General features: G+C 44.2%; 1 protein-coding gene across 2 annotated transcripts in view; it reads right to left on the bottom strand.

The window, feature by feature from the left end:
• SNX7 (sorting nexin 7) overlaps positions 1 to 23,862 on the bottom strand; it is a 61,027-nt gene that overhangs the window by 5,247 nt on the left and 31,918 nt on the right. For both annotated transcript variants that reach the window (XM_053915947.1, XM_024570562.4), the window contains exon 8: positions 6,177 to 6,329. In XM_053915947.1, the coding sequence (XP_053771922.1) occupies positions 6,177 to 6,329 (153 nt within the window). The remainder of the gene's footprint in view (positions 1 to 6,176; positions 6,330 to 23,862) is intronic.

Below are 23,862 nucleotides of genomic sequence, written 5' to 3'. Positions count from 1 at the left end.
CAGACACAGACAGACTGACGGTCACCAGAGGGGCGGGTGCTGGGGGGCTGGGCGGAAAAGGGGAAGAAATTAAGAAATGCAGATGGGCAGGTACAGAACAGTCACGGGGACGCAGAGCACAGCTTAGGGAATATAATCAATACTATTGTCATAACTCTGCACGTACCAGGTGGGGACTGGAAGTATCGGGGGGACACTCTGTAACGTACGCGACTGTCTAACCCCCGTGCTGTACACACGCCTGAACCTGATACAGAACAATGCTGAATGTAAACTGTAATTGTAAAGTAAAACTTAAAAAGGGACATTTAGTTTTATCCAAATTATCACAAAAATCAAATTAATATCCTCTCTATAGCTCTACACTAAAATAACCATAAATTTGCCTAAAATAACAATACCGCTTATGACAGAATGTGATATAAGCCAAGCCTTACCATATATTTGTTTTTTCTTTTAACTTTATTTATTTATTTATTTATTTATTTTTTAGAGAGAGGGAAGGGGAGGGAGAAGGCCAGGGAGAGAACATGAATGTTGAGAAAGAAACATTGATGGGTTGCCTCTCATACACACCTTGACCACGGACCGAACCCACAACCCAGGCACGTGCCCTGACCCAGGCACCAAACACCAAACTGACAGCCTTATGCTTTGCGGGACGACACCCAACCCACCGAGCCACACCAGTCGGGACCTACGTATTCCTTCCCAACCAAGAATCTGCATAGTAGAGCAACAGGCGTGGTGCTTCCCGCGTCTCCCACGAATGCCCGTGTCTAGAAGTGCCTCTGGGACAGCACCGCAGCAACTGCATCTCTCTCAATAAACCAAAAACGACAGCCGTGCCTGGATGTCCTCGAAGTGCTTGGATGCTGTCTCCGACCACCGTGGGCACAGGCGACATAGCTCTTATTTAAAGAAATGCAGAAGCTCAAATGTGTAAACGTCTCTCCATGGAGCCAACCTCAGTGCAGAAGAAATTCCCTTATAAAACTGCAGACTGTGCCTCAGGGGAGGGCTACGGGCTGCGGAGCGTTTGGGGAATTGCTTTTTATTCCTAACCCTAAGATTCAAATCAGAACTGAGGCCTCCAGGGAGCTGCGTATTTTAAAATTATGAAAAGTAATCAATCTCGAAAGACATTAGAGATGATGTTGCTAGAGGGAAGCAACAATTATTATTTTGAAACAGTTCAAAATTACTCAAAAATTTCATTTTTGGAAAAGTCCAAATCCAGCTTCTAAGAATCCCCTGCCTACGTATAAGTTTAGGAATGGCAATAACTAAAAATAATAGTATTTATATATTTTTTAAGTATCGCTTTTACATCTCTCTCAAGAACAAAAGTAATAAACGTGCATTTGTTAATACTGCAAATAATGAAATAACTACAAACGTGAACACCACATTTTGGACTCATTAGCTACACACGCCACCTTGTGGTCATTTCTTTATTATTTGTCCTGGGTCTCCAACTCAAGATCTGCTAAGGAGAGAAGGAGCCTCGGATTTCATTTATTCCACTTCCCGTTTTTACAGCTGGGAAGACTGGGACTCCAGGAGGACTAAGGCGGTCAGAATCTTTATAGCAAGAATTAATCCCCGAGTCAAAATTCAAATGCAGTATCTTTTGCACTCAGATATTTTCTATATCATATCATTGTTTTTGACTAATAACAAGCCAATTACAAGAAGCTGGTCCACGTCAGTACCAGACGCTTCAAACATGGAGTGTGTCTGTGTTTGGTTAGCCAGACCCCAGAAAACTGAAATGAGCACGTTTACCTTTGGATTACTGGACAATTACTGAGGCGCAGCCGTGATGTTGGACTGCTCTGTTTTAAGGCAGTTCGTGAGTTTTCTAATTTTGTTTTCCAAAAGAGTTGTGAGAGCTGTGGGGGGAGGGGAGGGGAGGGGAGATAACGGGAGGGGTATCGACCCCTCTCTTTGACAGGTGAGGGGACTGGGTACAGAGAGGACATGGTGAAGATTTTGTAATGAGCCAGAGGCAGGCATCCTGATACCCAACTTTATTTATTTATTTTTTATCAGTAAACCCATCTTCTTTCTTCAAGATCTTATCTCTCTTAAAGTACTCCAGATTTGAGTTCCCTTTTTTTTATATTTGCAAAATATTTATATTTGCCTAAATTGTTTAACTCACACTTTCACTCTCCTTGGTGGAAAAACCACGAGTGAAATAAAATTGAAGTACAGTAGTTCTGTTTTGTTTCCTTAGCACGGTTTCCATTAGGAACTCGTTTTGCTTACTTTATTAGTGCTCGTGAATCCCTCTTTCTCTGCCTTCCCAAAGCCCATCTTGGCCTCTAGTGGCCCCTGGTCTACGGGTGCAATCACACGGGAGTGGTCGCATCTGCTCATTTTCAGCATCCCTCCTGCTTGTAGAACTGGCCACTCCTCTTCATCATAGTCCCTTTGAGAGTCCGTGACTCTGAAAATCACCACGACCTTTTCTGTCATTTTTTAAAAGCGCTTCACGAAATTCTGGAACTATGACTGAGAATGGGCAGGGGTTCCTTCCTTTGCTTTTACCTCCCACTTGAAAAGGGCACTTTCCCCCAGGAGCCTCCCAGGTATAGGACACTTCCCCTCGGGTGGGTGGCACTAAGCCTAGGAATGCTGATTCCCACCTTCTCCTGTTAATTCATACAGATTAGCACAAAGGCCACCATTTATCCGATTCCCAGGGTTTCTACGAAAGAATGAAGTTTCAGAGAGTAATCTAAACTCCACCCACAGGAGTCAGAGCTCTGTAATTGCTCTGCAGAGATGAGTCCCTCAAAGCCAATGTGTGTGATTATCTCTGCTTGGACCAGGGTGTTTGAAACATTCACGGAACTTACAAAATGGTCCCAAGTGGGTAGTGAACCACTAAATTTAAAACTAGCAATTCCTGCACTAGAATTTCTCCACCCCCCAAAGAATGCATTTCTCAGTGAACACAACTATCCTCGACGGGTGTCCAGGAGAGTCAGTGCTCACCCGTTACTTACTGCTGGAAGGGCCACTACGATTACTAGCTCTTAAAAAATTTCTCTAATTTTTACATAGTCCACAGTAGCTTGACTTGGAGTTTAGGAAAATAAGCTGGGTCATTCATTTGGCTACATTGTGCATCCCTGATCACGACTTCTTTCTTTATTTGCTTTCCAGAAATAGCGCCCACTATAATTGTGTCCCTGCTTCCCAGAATTCCCTGCAGATACGTATATTTATATTGTTCCATAGTGATGATGCCTTTCTATGAAGGCTGTGCATTTTGACTCAGGTAATTTAAGTTTTCTTCCATTAAAATTTTAATTCGCTGTAAAGCTGTATCGATCAAGTGAAAAATATACGTACTCATTCTTCTTCCATAATAAACTGTAACTTCCTAATGATGAGATTTAAGTTCGAATTTGGAGGCTCCGTAGTGCTTAGCACAGGGTTTTGACGCCAACTGAACCTTAAGTGAATGATTTTCCATGCGGCATCTGACATCTTAAACAAGACTAAGAGCATCTGAATGAAGTGGCCTCTGACCTGGTGAGGCAACCACATGGGTTTATGTTGGCACAGTCAGAAAGGGCCATGATAACATGGTGAATCGCTTTCCTGTAATTGTACGTAAACGTACCACTAGGAGGAAAGGCTATGGGCACACAATAGATCTCTGTATTTGTCAGTGTCCTCAGCTCTGTCCCTGCCATTCTGGCTTGTTCTTAGCATGCATGCATGGATTTCAAAATGAGAAAAATAAGCCTATGAGACAGGGACCTCCATCCACTGCCTAGTCTATTGTGCAAAGGGATAAATTCCATCGTTTTAAGTAGTATGTTCACCTAACAACACACTGCTGTATTTGGCAAAAACTCACATTATGTGTTCTTTTCAGAATTCTGATGCTAAAATTAAACTTGCGAAGAGTATATCTTCTCAATCTGTAACATATACGTCTTCTCAAATCTCTTCACCACCACCATCACCAGCATCAATAGTGAGAGCAGGAGCTCTTTTGTTCCTGCTGGGGAGCAACTAGAAAATGCCCTGCACTTGATCGGACACGTCACGTTTGGTGGTGTTAGTGCTCCTTCGTATTCGAGCAGCAAATCAGTGTCTGGTCATTTGGGCGCTAATAGACTTTGAAATGATTCGCTCCTGTTCAGCTGGATTTGGAGTTTTATTGTTTTGCTCTTCTCGTTTTCAAAAAAATACCCAATAAAATTATTCTTAATTACTGGTCATACAAAACAAAATGGGAATAGCCTCATTTTATAAAAATACCTATTTTATATTTGGTGTCAAGTCTCCAATTAAATCCACACATCTAAGCACATTTCAGTACGATAGTATCTGCCTTCTGGGACAGATCTTCACCTTCTATTTATAATCTGACTTTCCTCTATCACTTTGATATTAAATTTAAAGTTATAAGCCAGCTGTGACCATTTGACTTCATAAAAGTAAGTCGAAAGGCAAATGTTTGTACTGTATTTCATCTATCACACCAGAAACAAATGTTGATGAAAACATGAAATGTTTTCCCAAGAATGTGACTACATTTACAAAGGGAATGGAAAGATGGCGGAACACCTCACTTCCCTGTGTATCTGAGATACTCTGAAGTTAACCCATCACAGCACATCGTGGCTGAATCACGAACACAGCACAGTCTGCGGGCTCATTGGGAAGCCTTGACTTTGGGGCTCCAATCCCCCGATCATGCGTGGACCAATGTGCCAATCACTTCGAAGTTACTCACTCGGGAAAAAACCAACAAACAAATAACTGGAGCCGTGGGCGCCTTCTGAGGCTGCAATAACGAAAACCAGCGGTTCCTGCAAGTTCACATGCCCGAGATGAAGTGCACCTGATGTACGCATTATTCAGTAACGTTTAGGAATGTAATTCACTTGCAGGAAAGTGTAAAAACATAGCATATTGATACCAAATGCTGTGAAGAACAAAACTTGTGATATGGTAACATGGCACGTGAGGCTAATGTAATTGTTTCTAAGAAAACAGTTATTTTGTATAAACGGAATTCAATCTATGAGAATGATAGAAGTGTGTATTTATGTGAGAGGTATAATCAAAACCAAACACTGCTGTGGGAGTTCCACAGAATGGCTGTGGACATTTTCTCTTAAAAAGAAAGTCCTGACTTAGAACAATTGTACAGATCTTATCATTGAAAGGAAAATACAGTAGGTGCATTTGTCACGTGATTTTCATACCCTAACACATTTCTGTTTTATAATCATAATCACTTATGTTACATACTCCAATTTGCTTAGGGGTGATTTCAGTTGGTTGTCCACTAGCTACTCTGTCAAGAAGTAAAATATTTTAGCTTATAGTACCTTTAAACTGACAAGCGCTACAGACTACAAAGCGTAAAACAGTTTTCCTAATGTATCGGTTTCCTGTATTCATTAATTCGGCCAGAGATAAGGTTAAAGATATATGTTGAACATATACCTTCTAGAATATGCTTAGAACATGCTGGATGAAGAAAGTGATAGGATAAAATTCATTTAAAATAATAACTGCTTTGGGGAACTGCTATAATAATAATCATTTGAAAAGCAAAACGATGACTAACTTCTTTCCTGCACTAAAACAAATAAGTAATTGAACTGAACTAAACTAAAAAAAACCCAAAACCCAAAACAAACAGCAGGCTCCCTCACTGATGGTCTGAGCAGCCACAGAAGGTTGGGCAGTCAGGAACACAAGGGGTGGAACATGGACGAACTTCCGCTAATTATAACTGCTGTTTCTTTCCTCACTTTGCTAACCCTCCACTGTACAAGGGAGAGAAAAGGGACGTAAGGTAGGAGAAGCCCTAGGAAGCCTTACCAAGCCCTTGTGAGGAACACAAGTCCTTCCAGAACAAGAAACTGAGGGGAAAACCACCAACCACATGGTGGCATATTCTCTCTCACGTGGAGCTCAGGGGTCCTGGGTGGGGGCTTGTGTGGAAGAAGAAAGAAAATGAGTCATCCGCACCCTCATCTCAGTGGGTGGGCTCAGCGTCACTGGCACCGAGCCACCAAGAGAGGCTCTTGAATGTGACACTTGTTTCCTTAATACTCTTCCAACACAGGACAGACAGAAAGCGAAAGAGGAGATAACTTTGTAGATGAGGCGATGCCCAAATCACGAATCACCTGTTCGTAATACTGGATGTTCCGCTCGGCCATGTCCGAGAAGGCTGACTTGATGTCATTGCGCATATTTTGTCTCCACCTTTCCCAGTCTGCTTTCAGCGCATTGTTAGCGCACTCCACCTTATCTTCGAGTTTTCCGATCTCTTCTGTAAGCTGCATCAGACACAGACAGGGAGAAATTGATCTACAGATTCCAGCCACTGAGCAAAGTCACTGAATCTAAGCCGAACATTATATCAGAACAGCTTAAGAATAGTTTCTGTTTTTTGAAAAGTCACCAGTACTTACTGGGCACCACCTGGTTAAAGTCGGAAGAACACTGAATTCGGTCAGAGATGTTGAGAGAGATGCTGAAGGCGGCCTGCAAAGAGCACCTGCCCCTGGCTAACTCCCTCCAACCTCGGGCTCCAGCTTCACTCATTACAAAGCAAAGGAAGTTGAACTCAAAGTTATCTTAAACGTCTTCTGCACTAACACCCTCATTACCACGACTGCTTGTGGTGATAGCGTTTAGGTTAAAGGACATGGCTTCATCCGCTTCAGCTTCCCATTCCCGGTCCTCAGTTTTCAATTGTTCTTTGCAGAACACTCAACGGACTGGCGTGTTATGACTTCCATAAAGATGACCGCATCCAACCGGAAGGCCAAAGGGATCCGTCTGTCCAATCTCACTCAGACAGTGGGTCACGGAGGCAGGTTTCTGTCTCAAGATACCGACAGCTTTCCCACGCTCCCCCAACAGGCCGAGTGGGGCATCTCTACCTCCTCTCACCTCCCCCGCCAGCCTGAGATGTAGTCCATCAAAGTGTTGTTTTACATTTGGCATATTTATATTTATATACATGCTTATATACTTATACATATTTTACGCCCACTTATATTTACACAGAGTCAGCATATATTTATTAGGTGTTTTCCTAGGACAGAATAAAGGCGGGTAGCCTCATCAGCATGCACTGGGTTTCAGACAGATTGTATGTTAGACTAACCCGAGTTCAGGTCCCACTTCTGGCTTTTACAAGCTCTGTAACATTGGGTAAGACTCCCTGTGGAAGCCCTAGTTTCTTCATACGTAAAATGAATATATACAAAGATCACTATGTCACATAGGAATTGTTACAAAATTGCATGAAATAATGAGCATTAGTTGATTTGTACAGTGCCTGACAATGTCTACTAAATTTTATCTCCTATCATACCTGCCCCTCTACCACCATCACCACTACGATCACCTCCACCTCCTTCACCACCATCATCAACTGATGAAACTGAAGCTGATTCCCTACCTTCCCTCCTCCAGGACTTTGGTCTCTGGAAACAAGCCACCCCTCTGCCAGGGTCTAGCTCTTAAGTCAATTTCTGGTGCTAGTTTTTAACCACTTCTCACTATGTGAGGAAACCGATGTATATGTTTTAAGTATATATGATCAATTCTTGCCCTCTTTGTGGTTATAGCTGAGTATTTTCTCCTCCTTTGATCATGTCATCATTACCTTAGTTGGCAAAGAAGACATGAAGCATTTCTCCCACACGGAATCGGCTCCCCATGATTTCAATTTAGGAAGCTCTGATAATTAATAAGCACAAAAAACCTCTGTCTCTCCGAACAATATAGAAAAGTGTAATATTATTAGGTGTCCTTCCTGTCATTTGACTTCAACGTCAGCAAGTTCTTGGGGATAGGAACTGTGCTTTCAGAGGGTGCCGCCCAGCCTCCGAACACACGGAACACACGGCCTCAGTAATAGTTACTCGAAGTGGGAATGGAAGGTGGCTTAGAGACCGGCAGGCCAAAGGTGCCTCTCCAACCACACAGCAGGCGCCAGGAACTCCACAAGCAGGAAACACAACTCCTGTTCTTTACTGGAAAATTTCACGGAAAAGGCTGCTGAAAAGACTCCAATCTCCAATCATTCTTTTCACAAATACTGGAGGCTATTTGGCCCTCTGTTGGTGGAAACAGAAGAAGCAAGCAACCTTTTTTATTCCCCAGTAAAATGTAATACCAGAATAAGTAATAGAAGGTTGTAAGTGAGTGAAAAAAAATTTATATTTAACAGCAAGGCTAATGGGTAATTTTTGGCCTCAGTTGTTATGTGCAGCTAGAAATCAGCCATGCTGCTGAGTGAAAACCATTAATACTGAGCATTCAGGCAAACAAGACAGCGTCCCTTTTCGACGGTGCGTGCTCACAACGGTACCGGTAACAGCAGCTGGAGTAATGACCGCCTAGGAAGCCATCACTACGTCATTTCGACTGCATAACAATGCTGCGAATTTGGTAGCATTATCTTCCTCCAACAAGCTGGGACCCCAGGAGGAAGGACCGAAAGAGATCACATAGCTCTCAGTGGCAGCACGGAGGCTCGGTCCAGGTCTGCCTGGGCGGAGCAGGCCCTCTCTCCACGCTGACTGCGCAGAGCCGGTGGCTCCCGAGGTTGAGCTGATTCGGCTCTGACCTCAGGGAGACTGCCATCTGTGGAACACAGACACGCAGAGATAAAGCAAACCCAAAGGCTGCCTTGCAAAGCAGAATGTGATTTGTATTCTAACGGAGGGAAAAGTGAAGTGGTCTCCGCGCTACAGAAGGATTCAATCTGGCTGGGGTAGGGGAGGCTGTGGCTGTGAATTCAAGTAGGCAGGGACTGGGGGCGGGGGTGGCGAGGGGGGGCCTGGATGAGGGTCCGGTGTAAAGGAAACCACGGACACGGTATGCTGCGGAGGGTGGCAGAGCTTGGGGAAGAGGTCGGTTAGGAGACTGGAGGTGGGTGGGGAGGCCTGGAGACGCAGCCGGGGGCTGGCAGACCACTGGAAGTGGGGAAGGCAGGGCATGGTGTCTGTAGGAAACGGGAAGACACGGCAAGTTTGCGACCAGGGCGGAGCTGGATCTGCAATAAATTCCCAAGTCTGAGACATGCAGGAATGGTGAACAGATAGGACAGGAGGGAGGGAACCGGTCACCTGCAGCGGAACTATGGAGACACAGGGAGCAATGACAGAGAGGGTCCACTTCATTGCCGCTCACTCATCCGCCCTCCACTCAGCAGCCCCTGCTCTGCCGTCCATCCGGGAGCTTGCTCTCAAGGACTCACGGTTAAGGGGAGAAATGAAAAAGCAGCTCAAAGCAAAGGGGCTCTACGTCACATGTAAAGCAACTAGCAGGTGGCAGTCCTAGAAGCATGCTTACTTTGGAGTTCCTGATGATTTACAGGTGGTCCGTGACAGTTGCTACCTGGAGTGTGACTAGGGGACCATGTGAGTACGGGACCGCCAGGAGATGAGGAAAGAGAGGGACAGTCATCGACCCTGAAGGGTTTCCACTGAGAGTATTCGGATTTTAATAGAAGTACAACAGAAACACTAAAGAAGCTTAAGGAAGGGGCAGGGCAGTTGTAACAACCAAATTTCCAATGCTGGGGTCCCGAGAGAGGGGAGATTAAGGTGCTGGGAGGCAGAATCACTAGGCTTTGGCAATGGACTGTGTGTGGGCGCTGGGGTACAAGACTGCTTGCTGATCAGGTACCCTGGAGGATGGGGGTGGGGGACAGGGAATGAAGGCAGCAGTCAGCGCCCTGCTGGGGGAGGTGAGCCCCCAGTGAAGGTGCAGAACGCTCACTTGCATCCGGAGCATCACACGATTTTTGGAGGCCAGCAGGAGTCAAGGTCTCATGTAGGCTTTGACACCTCTAAAGTGACCTGCTGTGGTGGTTTGGGAATTTGGGTGGTGGCGTCGTCTTACCAGATGCACGTGAGCACAGCTGAGCATCTGAAATGATGAAAAATTAGAGCTCTTTGTCAGGGGCAGAGAAGTAAAACCGAAAGGCAACCACCCAGAGAAGGTTCTCTGCACCTCAGAGCAGTGGCTGGGTGATTCCAACCGGCAAGAATGAGACCTCTCTTCCTTATCCAGGTTTTTAACTCGGTGTTTTCATGCTTCAGTTGCCCTAGAATTCCTTCTAGGGGGGGGAAAAAAAAAAGTGATGTGGCTGCTCTGAAAACTGCTAGAAGACTTGTTCCTATAAAATGTCAGTTGCCTATGGTATTAAGTAGTTGTTTTTGGCTCCTTCTCTTCAAAAAATTCATCATTGCACACCCTTCTAGGTCAGTGACCTTAGAGCCTGGCTCTGACGTCCCACATCAACAGCGTGACCTTAGACAAGTTCAGTGCCTCCAAGGGTGAAGTTTGCTCATCTATATAATGAGGAAAAAAGAATCTATTTCATAGGATTGTCTTGAATAATGCATTTGAAGCATGGGCAGCACAGGGTAGGTTAGAGGGATACTCTAAAGCCATTTTGAAAGGATAGGGTCTCATCACCGTCCTGACACAGGACAGGTGAAATGCCCGCCCCCTCACCTGTCCCACTGAGGACCTGCATGAAAGAGGGGGACCGGGCACAGAGAAACAGAGGGACACATCGTCAGTAGCTAAGGAAGCTCCCCAATACTACCCACAGGACTCAGTGTTGGTGGCCGGACTAGACAATGCTGCCAGGCAAAAAAGGCCATGCAAGGCCGCTAGGTCATGTCCGTTTCCAAGTTGGGGTCAAAGCCAAAGGGTCCAGAAAACACCTCCAGTCTAGGGGAAGTGGGTTGCCAAGTCAAGTTGCTTAATGCCCCCACTGTAATCCAAGCAATACCAGTATCTAGCCATTCACGGAATGATAAAACCCTAACACTGCAAAGGTGCTTTAGGGAATACTTCCTAGTAACTAAAATAACTGTCCAGGTTGAGTTTTGTTTTTTTTTAAGGCCATAATATTCCAAATGTTCTCTTAGGCCTTTAGTTTTTCTTACTTACCAGAGATTAGTGTTAGGTTTCAGAAAAGACATCAGTCCATTCAACAATTATTTGTTGAGCACTTATTACGTGCCAGGCACCATGCGAGGAACCGTCCTACTCTGTGAAATATTGTCCTTTTCCCATTTAATTTTTGTAAAATCCTCACTTGAGGATATGTTTACTAATTTTAAAGAGAGAGGAAGGGAGAGCGAGAAACATCGATATGAAGGAGAAACATTGATCTATTGCGTCCCATATGTGCTCTGACTGGGAATCGAACCTGCAAACTTTTGGTGTAGGGGATGATGCTCCAACTAACTAACTGAGCCACCAGGCCAGGGTCTCATTCATTTTTTCACATACTGATTTTGTGGAAGCAAATCTTAACATCAGAAGTCCTCTCAATTCTGATACCGTTTCCTGGTGAGACTGTACTGTGTGTTTCTCAGCCTGGGATTCCTACATCCCCAGGAACTCTCAGCAATGGACTAGGCTGCCCCTGTCATGCCGAAATACTGCACCCTCTCATCACAGACACTTCGCAGAAAGCATATAAAATAGTTTTAAATTAACACAAACTCAAATACATTCACATGGAACGTTAAACTTTGATCTCACATCGGCCACTGACGGGGCTCCCTCAGACTGCTGGGGTGCACGTTCCAACTTCCCTACATCCAAGAAAGTACTTGCTTTTTGTAAAAATGTTGGAACTACCTGTGCCATGAAAATATGTGCTGGAAGCAAGTCTGCCTAACCACCGAACTGCATGCTCTTGGCCTGACAATTCCAGGGGGGTTCATTGCCATGATTACCAACAATTTTGTCCAAGTATCAGTTATAAAAATTACAGATGGGGAATGCAGCTTCCCCACAGTCTATTTCTGCAGCAGTGGCTGCCCAGATGATAGGAAGACACAGACAACATTTTTCACCCGTCCTCTCTCCCTGCGACACAGCCGTCTAGGGGGAGCTCCCTTGTCTCTGTAAGAAAGAACCCCCTCCGTCGACTGTTCCATCGCCCACCCTTCCTCACTGATCCCCGAGATGGTCATCTTGCACCCCTCCCCCTTGCTGCCCCCAGACTGCATCTCCGTACATGTGTAGCAGGGGGGCCGTGTGGGCACAAAAACTCTCCCACCCCACAGGGCTAAACAGCGAACGAGGGTCTGTGCCTAATGCATTACGGGAAGTTTCTTTCCTCCAGTCACGAACGCTGGCAATCTCACACAAGTAAGTCCAGCGTGTGGGAACCTACGAGGCTAGCGCGGCCTTGATCCAAACCCCGACCTTTCTGGTGTGAGCAACGGTACTTACAGATCATTTCCCCCAGCTTTACTGAGGCATCACTGGCAGATCTGTGTATGCCGGCTGTGTACCACGTGAGGGTGAAGCGTTCTTATTCAGAAACACGGATACAAAAGTCCTAGAAAACTGAGCAAGCCAAATCCAGCAAGGGCCACGTCGATTCTACCCCGAGGATCCTCGGTTGGTTAAAATGAAAAATCTCAGTGTAAATCACCACATTAAGTACATAGTGGAGAAAAACCACACGATTATATTAGTAGGTATGGAAAACCAGTCAGTGAAACCCAGCAGCCACTTACGCGTCTGGTCACACAGGAGCAGGTAAGAACTGCCTTAATCTGATTAAATACATGTATGTGAAAATATAGATACATACTATGGCACACATCCTTACTGATGGAAAAAATCTCGAAAGCATTCCCTTTAGAATTTGGAATAATACAGGGAAATCCCATCACCAATAACACTATAATGCGTTTTTTAGCCCGCTCAGTGAGAAGTGGAAAAAGAAATGCAAAGTATAGTGATCGAGTAAATGAGACAAAACTATCGCATGCATCTGTGATAGAATTTTCTACATAATAAATGCCAAAGAGCCTACAAATTATTAAAATTAAAAATAATTTAGAAGATTGCTAGATATAAGATTAATATGCTAAAGTGAATTACATTTCTATACTCTGGCCAAAAACAACAGCAAGAAAATAAAAATTCCTAAATCCATAATTTATGATAAATAAAAATAAGATAGGAATAAATTTATCAAAAGATGTAGATCTTTTTGGAAAAAACATTTTAAAACTTTATCAAGAGATATCAAAGAAGACAAATAAATGGCAGGGTGCCTGATTCTATTTTTAAATCTTCAGGTTAATTCTCTTTTCAGAGAATTATTTAATTCCAGCTTAAATACCAGTTCCTCAGATAATCCTTCCGAGAACAGCATTTCTGTACAAAATAGGTTGTTTGTGCTAGTTTCTATTTCAATCTGCTGTTCAGTTCCTTACCATTCATTAGAACTAGCAACTGTCTTATGTATTTGCATGCTTTCCTGTCGGAAGGTAAGCTTTACTACCAGGGCCCCGGGTCCACGTTCCGACCACCACATACCCCCCATACTTCCGCTAAGTGGGAATTTGACAAATATTGGTGGAATGAATGAATAATTTTAGAAAGGTAAAATATTAGGAATGAATCTAGGCTTATTTCCCTACTGCCTGTACCTAACCCTAAAGGCACATATCGCCAAAAATTTTTGAGCCGAACAATACAATTTGAGGATAATAGCTATTCTTAAAAAAAAATCTTCATTGTGTTCTTTGTTAGATGGCTTCTCTATTATTTCCTTTTATGGAATAAAATCAACCATTCAATCTATTTATTCAAATGCTAAAAATTTCTCCTCATAATCAGAAAAGCTGGGAAATTATCATTTCGAAAAGTTCTTGAAAATAATATACCTAAATAAAAAGATTTAGATTGCCACTCCATCAGAAGACAATAGAAAACTCAAGAATTCAATTCTAATCTGACAGCTACCTCTTCTTCGCAAGCATTAATTAAATTGCAGGGGAGAGATAAGAGCTCTTAACAAGAAAATTACGTTATTTTGTGATTTGCGAGAGGTAAGACGTGTCTGAAGAAATGAGACGCTTGATTATACAACGCTGCTCAGGCACACGTGTGATTACTGAGTAGAACCTTTGTTACCTACTTCACAGCACACGCTTGTGTCAGGAAGTAGAAGCCCCTCTCCCCGAAACCCACGGTCGATTTGGTTATCGAAAGGGAACTTTGTGCAGTGAGAAGCAACGCACTTTCTAAAAATGACAATTTGAGTCATAAAATACCACAAACGTCGGTGACACATCACCTGTCACATCAGCGCCTCCAATGCCATTAACATCCCTCACAAAAAAGAATAATCACAATTTCCTGCAACCCTGGAAGCAACAGGAAGTCAATTATTTAAATGGTCCCCTTTTAGGACATGCTTTCCTTTGAGTCCTCTGCACAGCAGAGACACTAAAACACACATTCGAAAGAAGAGGATTCATTTCTTTCTAGGTGCTTCCATGAGTCCTGTTAATATAAACCCTTTAAGAAAGAATAATGTATCTCCTTAAAAATAAAACAAAGCCAGGGTCTTTTAACCAACTAGCTATGATAATGCCCTGCACTGGTGTCTAAAGCACATTATCTAAGCTTCGGAAAAATGCTGTGTTAACGTTAGGTTACTGAGGTTAAAAATTATTTCAAAGCTTGAATCTGAACTCACTGATTAATTACAGAACTTCACGGGCTATGTGATTTTCTGTCATAAAATATTTTAATTACATTCAGTATCTAACCAAACAGCATCTCACATCTCATCTCATCAAATGCTCACCATACACCCACCAGTAACTATTGTTTTTCCCATTTTACTAACAAAGAAAAGTAAGGCTTATTGAGGATTAAATGACTTTTTTAATAATTTCTTATGACCCAGGTTCTCTCTCTGATTTGATTCCCCGGAAAAAGCTTACTCTCCAAAGCCTAGAACTAGATTAAATCAAAATGCGCTTAATTTAGAGATATGGCACCATGTGAGAGGAAAAACTATGGCTCTGTTCTTTGTGGAAATATAATTTTTTTTTTGTTTTTAGAAGAACTATTTAGATGATTCAGAGTCTCTAACATATTATTCTTTTGTACTTTTTTCCTCTTAACAAAATTTTTACTGACACAAGCTCTAATTTATATGCATTAATTCATCTTCAAAATATTTTTCTTCAAAGTAAGCATTATTTCTGCATGTTCATGGCTAAAGAATAATTAATGTCTGATTAAGGTCACAAGTTAAGTAACGGTGAATCAGAAGCCTCCCAGGCCACAGACTCCCTGTGTTACTGCTCGGAGCATGATCAAATATTTATTGAGGCAGGGCCTGGGGGGAGAGAGAGATGTGAGACAGACCCTCAGGGCACATTTGTTATTAACAAAAAGCCTAAATTAAAAGGAAAACGAATCTATGTTGAGTTTCTACCTGGGACAGCTATTGAAACTATTGTATTTGTGGTAGGCGGAACTCCGCACGCCTCCCCCACCCCCCACTCATCCACAAGGGCACCATACTTGCATGCTCTTCAATCCTGAGATGCTGAAACGACTGGGATTTTCACCCACCCTTTGCTCTTTCTGTAGCAGGTGAGATGGGGGAGAGGGGGGAATGTTGCTGGAGAAAGACACAGAGCTTGCACTCTGTCTGCGGGAATTGCAAATGGCCACACACCACTACAGTGTCTCATTGTCCCCGCACACCCTGCCGTCCCCGGCTCACAGGCCCTAGTCACCCGGACTGTTCGGTGGTATGTTCTCCTTCCAAACCAGTAAGCCTTAAAAACACAGTCACTTCCCTAAACAAAATTCATGGGGAAAAGTTTTGGAAGGGGTACAATTTTTTCACCTCGCCCTCATTTTCCGCCCGGTAACAGTGGGCGTGCGCCAATTCAGGTTTGTGTTCACAACAGACATGCGCGTGTCTGCGGATTCCAAAAGGCACAGAACTGAAAACACACCTGGGGGTCACAAATATGTAGTAAAAACTGTGTATGTCTTTGAGATAATGTGGAGTTCTTTACCTCTAGTTCTTATATATTGTTTGTTCCTTATTTCCTCTTAGAGTTAAGATGGCTCCCACAATTATACTGTAAGTACAACTGGTTCAGAGAGATTCAGTAGATTAAATGTAATCTCACTTAAGGGCCTGAATGTAATTTCAACTCCTTAACAGTTAAGGAGGAGTTACGTGTATACAGTCCTGAAATACTTCGGCCCTTTGAAGGCAACTGTGAGGCTGATGTAGCCCCCTGGTGAATGTGAGTTTGACACCCCTGCTCTGGTGACTAATGTGAAGAGTCGGGGGAAGCAGGGGACAGCTCCAGGTATAAAAACCAAGATGTGATGGGCTGGAGAAAGCTAATGGCTCAGGAGAAACGAAACCCTATTGCTGAGACGTGAGTGAAACTTTTCTCCTGAGGCCTGGTGAAGGAGAAATGGAATGTAGTTGGTGCTGTTGACACTTAGGACCAAGTGGCCCAGGTTCTCCTTACAGATCGGTGGTGCACACCCAGGTGCAGTTTAGGTGAAAGTGTCCTACGGAGTCCCAACACACCCTCTGATAGTCTGTATAAATTCAAACATATTTCGAAGTATCCAGGGCAAGCGGCCACCGTTAATCTCAAGCTAATTGCAGTCTCTCTCTCTCTCTCTCTCTCTCTCTCTCTCTCTCTTTTTTTTTACATAACAGGAAGGTGTAGCAAGCAGGAGGACAGATACCACTTTCCGAACTTCGATCTGGGAGAAAGCAATAGCCGATATATACTTCAAAGAACATTCCTCTAGTACCATTTATACAAATATTTATAATCTAAGCCTGGTTATGCTGGGCTACGAGTTTCATGTGATTTATCAACCCTCTTGGGACGATATCACCCACTCTTTATAGCTGAGCCGACTCAGCAGGATGGTGGGGCACCTTGTCCCCCATGACAAAGGCAGACACACGGTGCTGAGGCTGAAATCACACGCGACTCTGTGACCGGATTTAAGACCTCCTGGTAAATGCTTTTCAGAGGCTGCTCTGTGAGGGAGTGCCAGGGGCCTACCAGTCAATGGCAGAGGGAAGAAGTGACGAGGCCAGATTCTGAATGGACGTCCCAGGCTCAACAGACTCGTATTCACAGGGTAGGGCTGCTTCTGTTGCTATTTGACCGAACCTTGATTATTATCCTTCATGAGCTTATATGAACAGGAGCACATGGGTGCTCTTCCTACCACTCCAACTCTGATGTCCTGAGTGAGGGGCCTGCCCAGGAAGGTACAGGGGGAGAGGGGTTCCAGGGCTGCCCAGTCCTGCGTTCTGGGAGGAGGCAGCCCAGGCCAAGGGTCTTCCTGGGCACGGCATCGCTCGTCACCGGGCCCCAGTTCCCACCCGGCGTGTGTCCACCACTCCTCCACGCTGCAGCACTAAGTAGGCGTGGCGCATATCTATAGGTTGTTGACCCGGAATCCCATGACCCGAAGGAGCCCCAGCTGTGGATGGGTATTTGCAACAGGCTGTGTCATGGCGTGTCCGAGTCAACTCTGACAGTCATGTGCCTGCTCCGGGGAGCGATCTGACCGTGGACTTCTCACAGCTCTGGCCAGTGAGATGTGAGAGGTGCTGATGACTTCTAGGACAAACTGATAAAAAGAAATCTACAGGGACGAACCCCCTTCTCCTTCCACTGGGGCGTGTCCTTCATCCACTGCTGTGTGAGTGTGAGTGTGGGCATCGGTGTGTGTGTGTCTCTCTCACACACAAAAGGAGCAGAGAGAGGAAAATGGATACTGGGAAATGAGACATATAGAAAGAAATAATTTGTAAAAAGGTCAGGAGAGAAAGGTAAGACAAAAATATCTGAGGAAAGGCAGAGGCAATCTCATGCCCTGCCCCCCAAACATACACACACACACACACACACACAAGCTACATCAACATGATCATTTGTTTAAAGCTCAGAGAGAAGGCAGTGTTGCTCTGTGAAGCACGCAGGGTACTATCAAGAGCATGCGAAGATTAATAACCATTATTTGAAGATAAGAGTAAAATACTGGTTCAAAAATAGCTAGTCACACAGAGCAAGGACCGGCTTGAATAAATTTGGTGTCTGTTTGTATCGACTGAATGTGGCTATATGCAAATCCAGACTATAATGATCTTATGAAAATGCAAATTTATTTTTTGCTCACAGAAATACCCTGCTAAACAGCGATGGCATTATTTCCAGATCCAACGCTCAGATTCTGTGCACATATTGCTAAATGTCAAATGTATTCATATTCATTTATATCTGAATGCTGCTTTGAGTGGAAAACTATAACTCACCCATTCAAAAATGAAAAATAAAAATAAAGTGGATATGCAGCATTATTTGGCACCACAGATGAACCTTATTTATCTTACAGTTAAGCAGTGAAGTGAATAAGCATTTTCAAACAGAAGCTCCGACTCTGAAAACTTACAACTAAACTGCAAAAACCTCAAGTTCCTCCAGATATCTGAGATTCCTCATCATCCCAGTTCTCGTCACACCTTCAGCTCCACGGTCAGGAATTCTCCCACTTTGAACAGTTGGAATGTCTTTTTCTTTGGGGCCCATGATATAACTGTCAATGTCTCCTGAAATATTTTATTTTCTACACTTATCTTAGTCATTTTTCCTCAAGCTGATTTTTATAAATGCCTCATAAATGGAGACGTGCTTAGGGAAGCCGAATGACCCTAAATGCATGTTTAGTCGTCATATTGGTCCAGTGACCTCCCACCCGCTGGAGCGCTGTCCACCCCCTTTCCTTACCCCCCAGACATCCCGTCTCTGACTCTGCATGTTGAAGTGGGCCAAGGGTGGGTCATGGGACCTCTTTATTCCCATCCTTCAGTGACCTCCACAAATCTCCTTGCTTGAAATACTGTCTGTCTGCTAACAACTCCCAAGTACATACCTCTAGGTGGATTCCTTCCCGGCCCCTGGGCTTTTACACAGATTTTCATATGTAACTCCCTGTTCAGCATGTCCACTCAGGAATCTGACAGACATCTTAGCTTCTATGTCCAAATCTGATGTGTTCTGAACCTGTTCTTTGCAAAGGCTTCCCCATCTCAAGGAATGCGACTCCTACCTCCCAGTTGCTCAGCCCCAAAACTCGTTATCATCTCTGACCCTTTCCCCCCTCCCAACCCACAGTCCGTCAAATAGTATACAGCTCAGCCTTTGAAATACACTCTGAACCTGCGTGCTCCCCGGCACTTCCGGCCTGGCCCAGCTCCGCCGTCTCCCATCCCACGCACACACCGCACACCTCATCCTTGTCTTTCCCAAGCTCAGTGGCTGTTTTGCAGCTTCGTGTCACTCCTCTGTCCACCTGTTCTCTGTCTCACTGGGACCGCACCCTGTGGCTGGAAGATGCTATGAGATCTGACCCCTGGTCACCTGTCTGACTCACTTCCCACAGCTCTTTTGCGTGCCCCTTCCGTTCTAGCAGTACCAGTCCCTGGGCTTCTCCTGAAATGTGCAGGCATTTCTGTCCTGGAATGCTTTGGGCCCAGGTGGGTCAAAACCTCGCCTCTTCCAGGTGTGACTTAATCCCCTGTTGGTAAGACCTTCCCTGACCCCTCATTTTAAATGGCACTGCCTCCCAGCCCTCCCTCTCCGCCACAAGCATCCAGTATGGCAGTACACTATCAATTTTCTTTAAGGCTTTATTTCTGGTCATCTCTAACCACTGGAATGCAGGCCTCCTGTCTCCGGGTGCTTGCCATGTGTCTCTCACGTGGTGGGTAGTGACACGGGCTGAAAGGTTTTTGTTGGACACCTCTCCCTTAAATGTCATCTTATTGTGATGGCACATCTCTGATTTTCTTCTTTTATGCTCTAGCTCAGTTTATCGAGCCACTGTCTACACTTCTTATAGGCCAGAAAAGTTAAGAGTCACTAACAGCTTGAAATGTTGGCTGCCCTCATGCTACGGAGTCAACCTTCCACCTACATTCCTCTCAAGTTCATGGCCCTGCTGAAAGTCCATGACCACTGACCTCTTTGGTTCAGGCTCTCCCTGGGTCCCCACTGCCTCCTTCCTGACAAATGATGACGTCCCCTTCCACCGGACTGCAGCCACCTTCAAAGCATTCCCCTACCTCCCCTGCTCCTGCTCTCTACTCCCCCACCTCCCCTGCTCCTTCTCTCTATTCCCCTACCTCCCCTGCACCCTGCTCTCTACTCCCCCACCTCCCCTGCACCCTGCTCTCTACTCCCCCACCTCCCCTGTACCCTGCTCTCTACTCCACCACCTCCCCTGCTCCTGCTCTCTACTCCACCACCTCCCCTGCACCCTGCTCTCTACACAGCAATCTGGTCTCCTTGGGCCAGGATGCTGCTGGAGGTTTTCCTACTTTCCAGCATGTCCACCTACGTGAAGTGTCTTCTATGTTCCTCAAGGAACAACAACTGAGTCACTTAACAGGACCCATCTAGGACATTAAAACAGTGGCAGATTGCCTGACTGGTATGGCTCAGTGGTTGGCCATTGTCCTACAAAGCAAAAGGTCCCTGGTTCGATTCCCGGTCAAAGTACCTGCCTGGGTTGTGGGTCTGGTCTCTGGTTGGGGCACATATGAGAGACAACCGATGGATGTTTCTCTGCCTGTCTTTCTCCCTCCCTTCCCCTTGCTCCAAAAATAAAATTAAAAAATTAAAAAAAATAGCAGCTAATGACTTCTGAGTGCTTACTCTAATCCACATAATTTTCTTGCATTGTATTATTTAATCTTTAAATAAGCCTACTAGGCAGGTACCAATAATTTCCCCAAATTATACATGATAAAACAAGGCTAAAAGAAGCTAAGAAGCAAAAAAAAAAAAAAAAAAAAGAAAGAAAGAAAGAAAAAAAGATGAAGAAGCAGCAGCAGCAGCTTCTAAGAAACATGTCCTAGGTCACAGGTTTAACAAGCACACGAGCTAGGATTTGATCCAACGGCGATGTAATTCCAAAGCCTGAGTGACCAAACTCTAAATGAACAGCTGGGCTGCCCTTCGCATGAGCGTGCTGAAAGCCTCTACTGGGTCTAGGTCACTTTGAAGCCGTAAATTTTATTATCATGAGATAAGAGCTACAAACCATAAACCCTAAGAAGCAGCTACTCTACAACTGCCCAGGTAATAACTCAAGAAATTCACTCTAAATCACTATTTTAGTTTGCAGGAAAACACATGATTTTTGCAGGCACATCTGAGTGATGAGAAAAACTAACAATAATGCCACCATTGCTGGTGTGCAGCCGGTACAAAGTCCGAGCGCAGGTGCAGACCAGTGGCTTGCACGAGCACGCCAGGAAGCCCACATACAGATCACCTGAGCGTCCAGCATGACCTCGGGAAGGCTACATCACTGCTGTGTATCTACCCGATCATTCCAACTCCCCCGGTCCTCGCCCTTCATTTCCATGACCTTTGCATTCCGAGCTGCTTTGCTGGGTTTGCATATAGCATCGCACCCAGAGGTGACTTGAATGGAGCCTGCGAAGGCCGCCCCAGTGGGTCTCCATAGAAATGGCCCCGGGGTTGTCTCCAAAGTGGCCTTGCTTGAGTTGCCATGGCAAACAACCAGGCTAGATTGCTATATTCAGTTCTCTGCCAGGGTCGCCATGGTGACTGCAAAGGATGGCTCCTTAGAAGGACCTCACAAGGGTGCGTTTCCATGGTGACCCTAGCCTGCATATTTCTAAGCCACTTCCTTTCGGTTGTTCTGTGACCAATCATGGCAGGTTCATGCTGAAGGTTTCTCCTGAAGATATCATCGTAACACATGGGGATTTCGAAGTGAGGTCTGTAAACAAAAAAACTGCTTGAAGGTGCCATTTACCAGTCACTTGATTAGTCCTTGTACATTTGGGGAGGGGCCCATTTGATGGGTAAGAGAAAAATACGTGCGATGTGTTTCAAATGCTCATTAATTAAAAGTATCTCACAGAAGATAATGCAGATAACAGAGGTTTCAGATGTCTCCACTCCGGCAACACAGCAGCGCCCTTGGTAAAGAAAATCTCTACAGTGTACCTGGCACACACACAGATGGAGCCAGGAATACAGATGGATCATTAGGTTATAATGAGATATCAAGGAAGTTTTTACAGAGCAAAAGACAAAATATTTGCAAGTCAAATGAAAAAAAAAAGTGCTTTTTTAGCTGAGTTGGGAAAGCCGGGCCATCTTTGGGCCCGAGCTATTTCTTCCTGTGTTTTTGCAGTTGGAATAAACCCAGCTGTTCTTCTTTCCCACTTAAAATATGAATCTAAGCTGTTCTGAACAGATGCTTGGTTTTTTAAGCCATTTTACTATTCTCCTGAAACTTGAAAATGATTTACTTTTTCTAGTATTTGGTCAAGGGCAAAATTTTATCTAATCACTAATTTCAATATCTTTAAAAATTATCTCACACCTAAAAATATCTCCAGTTCAAATGATATGATTACAGTTTCTGTACAGGTGCCCCCTCCCCATTCTCATGGACTCTTTCAATAAAATTAAAGTTACACACATACCCCCTTATTGAATGGGAGAGGTTAATCTTGGGTCAGTCCCACGGCCTTGGCATTTTCTGGTATTCTCTCTGAGTCCACTCCTCTCCTCTGCCCGCAGCAGCCCCCCACGCTGCACTCACACCCCATTCAGGGGCAGGAACTTGAGTTTGAAATGCGCATCATCGAGAAAGATGAGGATAATTCACTGTCACGTTTTAGTGAAGTCTCAGTGTTCTGCACAAAGAGTCTGAGTTTGTAGAGACTTCTCGCTTCAGGTCATCAGTGTTTTAATGGGTCATAAAAACTGCTATCGGTCAGTGCAATTTTCATTCATTCCTTCCCGGCCTGTTTACAGAGGAACTGCCTTGGACTGAGCCCTGTGCTAGGGGCTAAGAGCCTCAGGAAACAGATAAAAGTCTCCTGACTGTAAGGTGCTTAGATTATAGACAAGGAGAGGGAGAAAAAGGAGGGAAGGAAGGAAGGAAAGGAAAGGAAAGGAAAGGAAAGGAAAGGAAAGGAAAGAAAGGAAAGGAAAGGAAAGGAAGGAAAGGAAAGGAAAGAAAAAAGAAAAGAACAGAAAAGAAAAGAAAGAGAGAGGGAGGGAGGGAGGAAATATAAAGAAAACTAGTGAGGGCATCATATGTTGGGTTAGAAAATGATTGAAGCGAAGGAGCTGTTAAAGTAGTTTCGATGGGGGAACTATGATACTACGGATTAGCGGGGCTTTCAAGGGTGCCCCTACTCACCTGCTACCAGTGTACTCAATACTCATCTACATCTTTGAATTTAAAAAAAAGATTAAGAAAGTCTCTTTCATAGAACTCAGTAGAAGTCAATCAAAGCACTAATCTTTCCTGTGTAAACTTGTTCTCTGAGGGGGACAGGTGGTCGGAGGCAGGCGAGTGATGCCATCACTCCCAACCCCATCTCTGCTCAGAGTTGAATAAACTCAGCCACATCATTCCTCCTTCCAAGCCTCTGGCTCAACTTTAACATGAGAATATGCATTCCAATCTGACAGTATTACTCTGAGATAAAATACAGACCCTAAATATTGTGGGCGATCATATCATGCCTGGAATTAAAATGTCTAGAACAAAAGTGCCCTTTGAAAATACTCCAGGAAAAAAAGTGAGAAAATGAGAAAAAAGATAGATGAAACAATTGAGTGAATATTGGGAAATAATGAAGCCCAGTGATAGGTATCTGAGTTCATTATATTCTGGGACCTCTTTTTAGCTCTGAAAATTTTCATAAAAAGGTATTTCAAGAAAAGGATTAAACTTGAAAACAAAGATAAACTTCACCTTTGTAGAAGTTTTTACAATATCTAGACAAAAGTGTATAAGAACACCAATGTATTTTGTAAAAATATCTTATAAAACTAGATAAGTGGATTTATATACTGAGTACTTACTAACTTTCTAGAACAATGCTAGGTACTTTTCATACCTTCTTGTAACACTCCAATTTAAAAATGCTAACTTCATACT

The sequence above is a fragment of the Desmodus rotundus genome, chromosome 12, assembly GCF_022682495.2.
Source record: "Desmodus rotundus isolate HL8 chromosome 12, HLdesRot8A.1, whole genome shotgun sequence".
NCBI lineage: Eukaryota > Metazoa > Chordata > Mammalia > Chiroptera > Phyllostomidae > Desmodus > Desmodus rotundus.
This window is presented reverse-complemented; position numbering and strand designations above follow the sequence as displayed.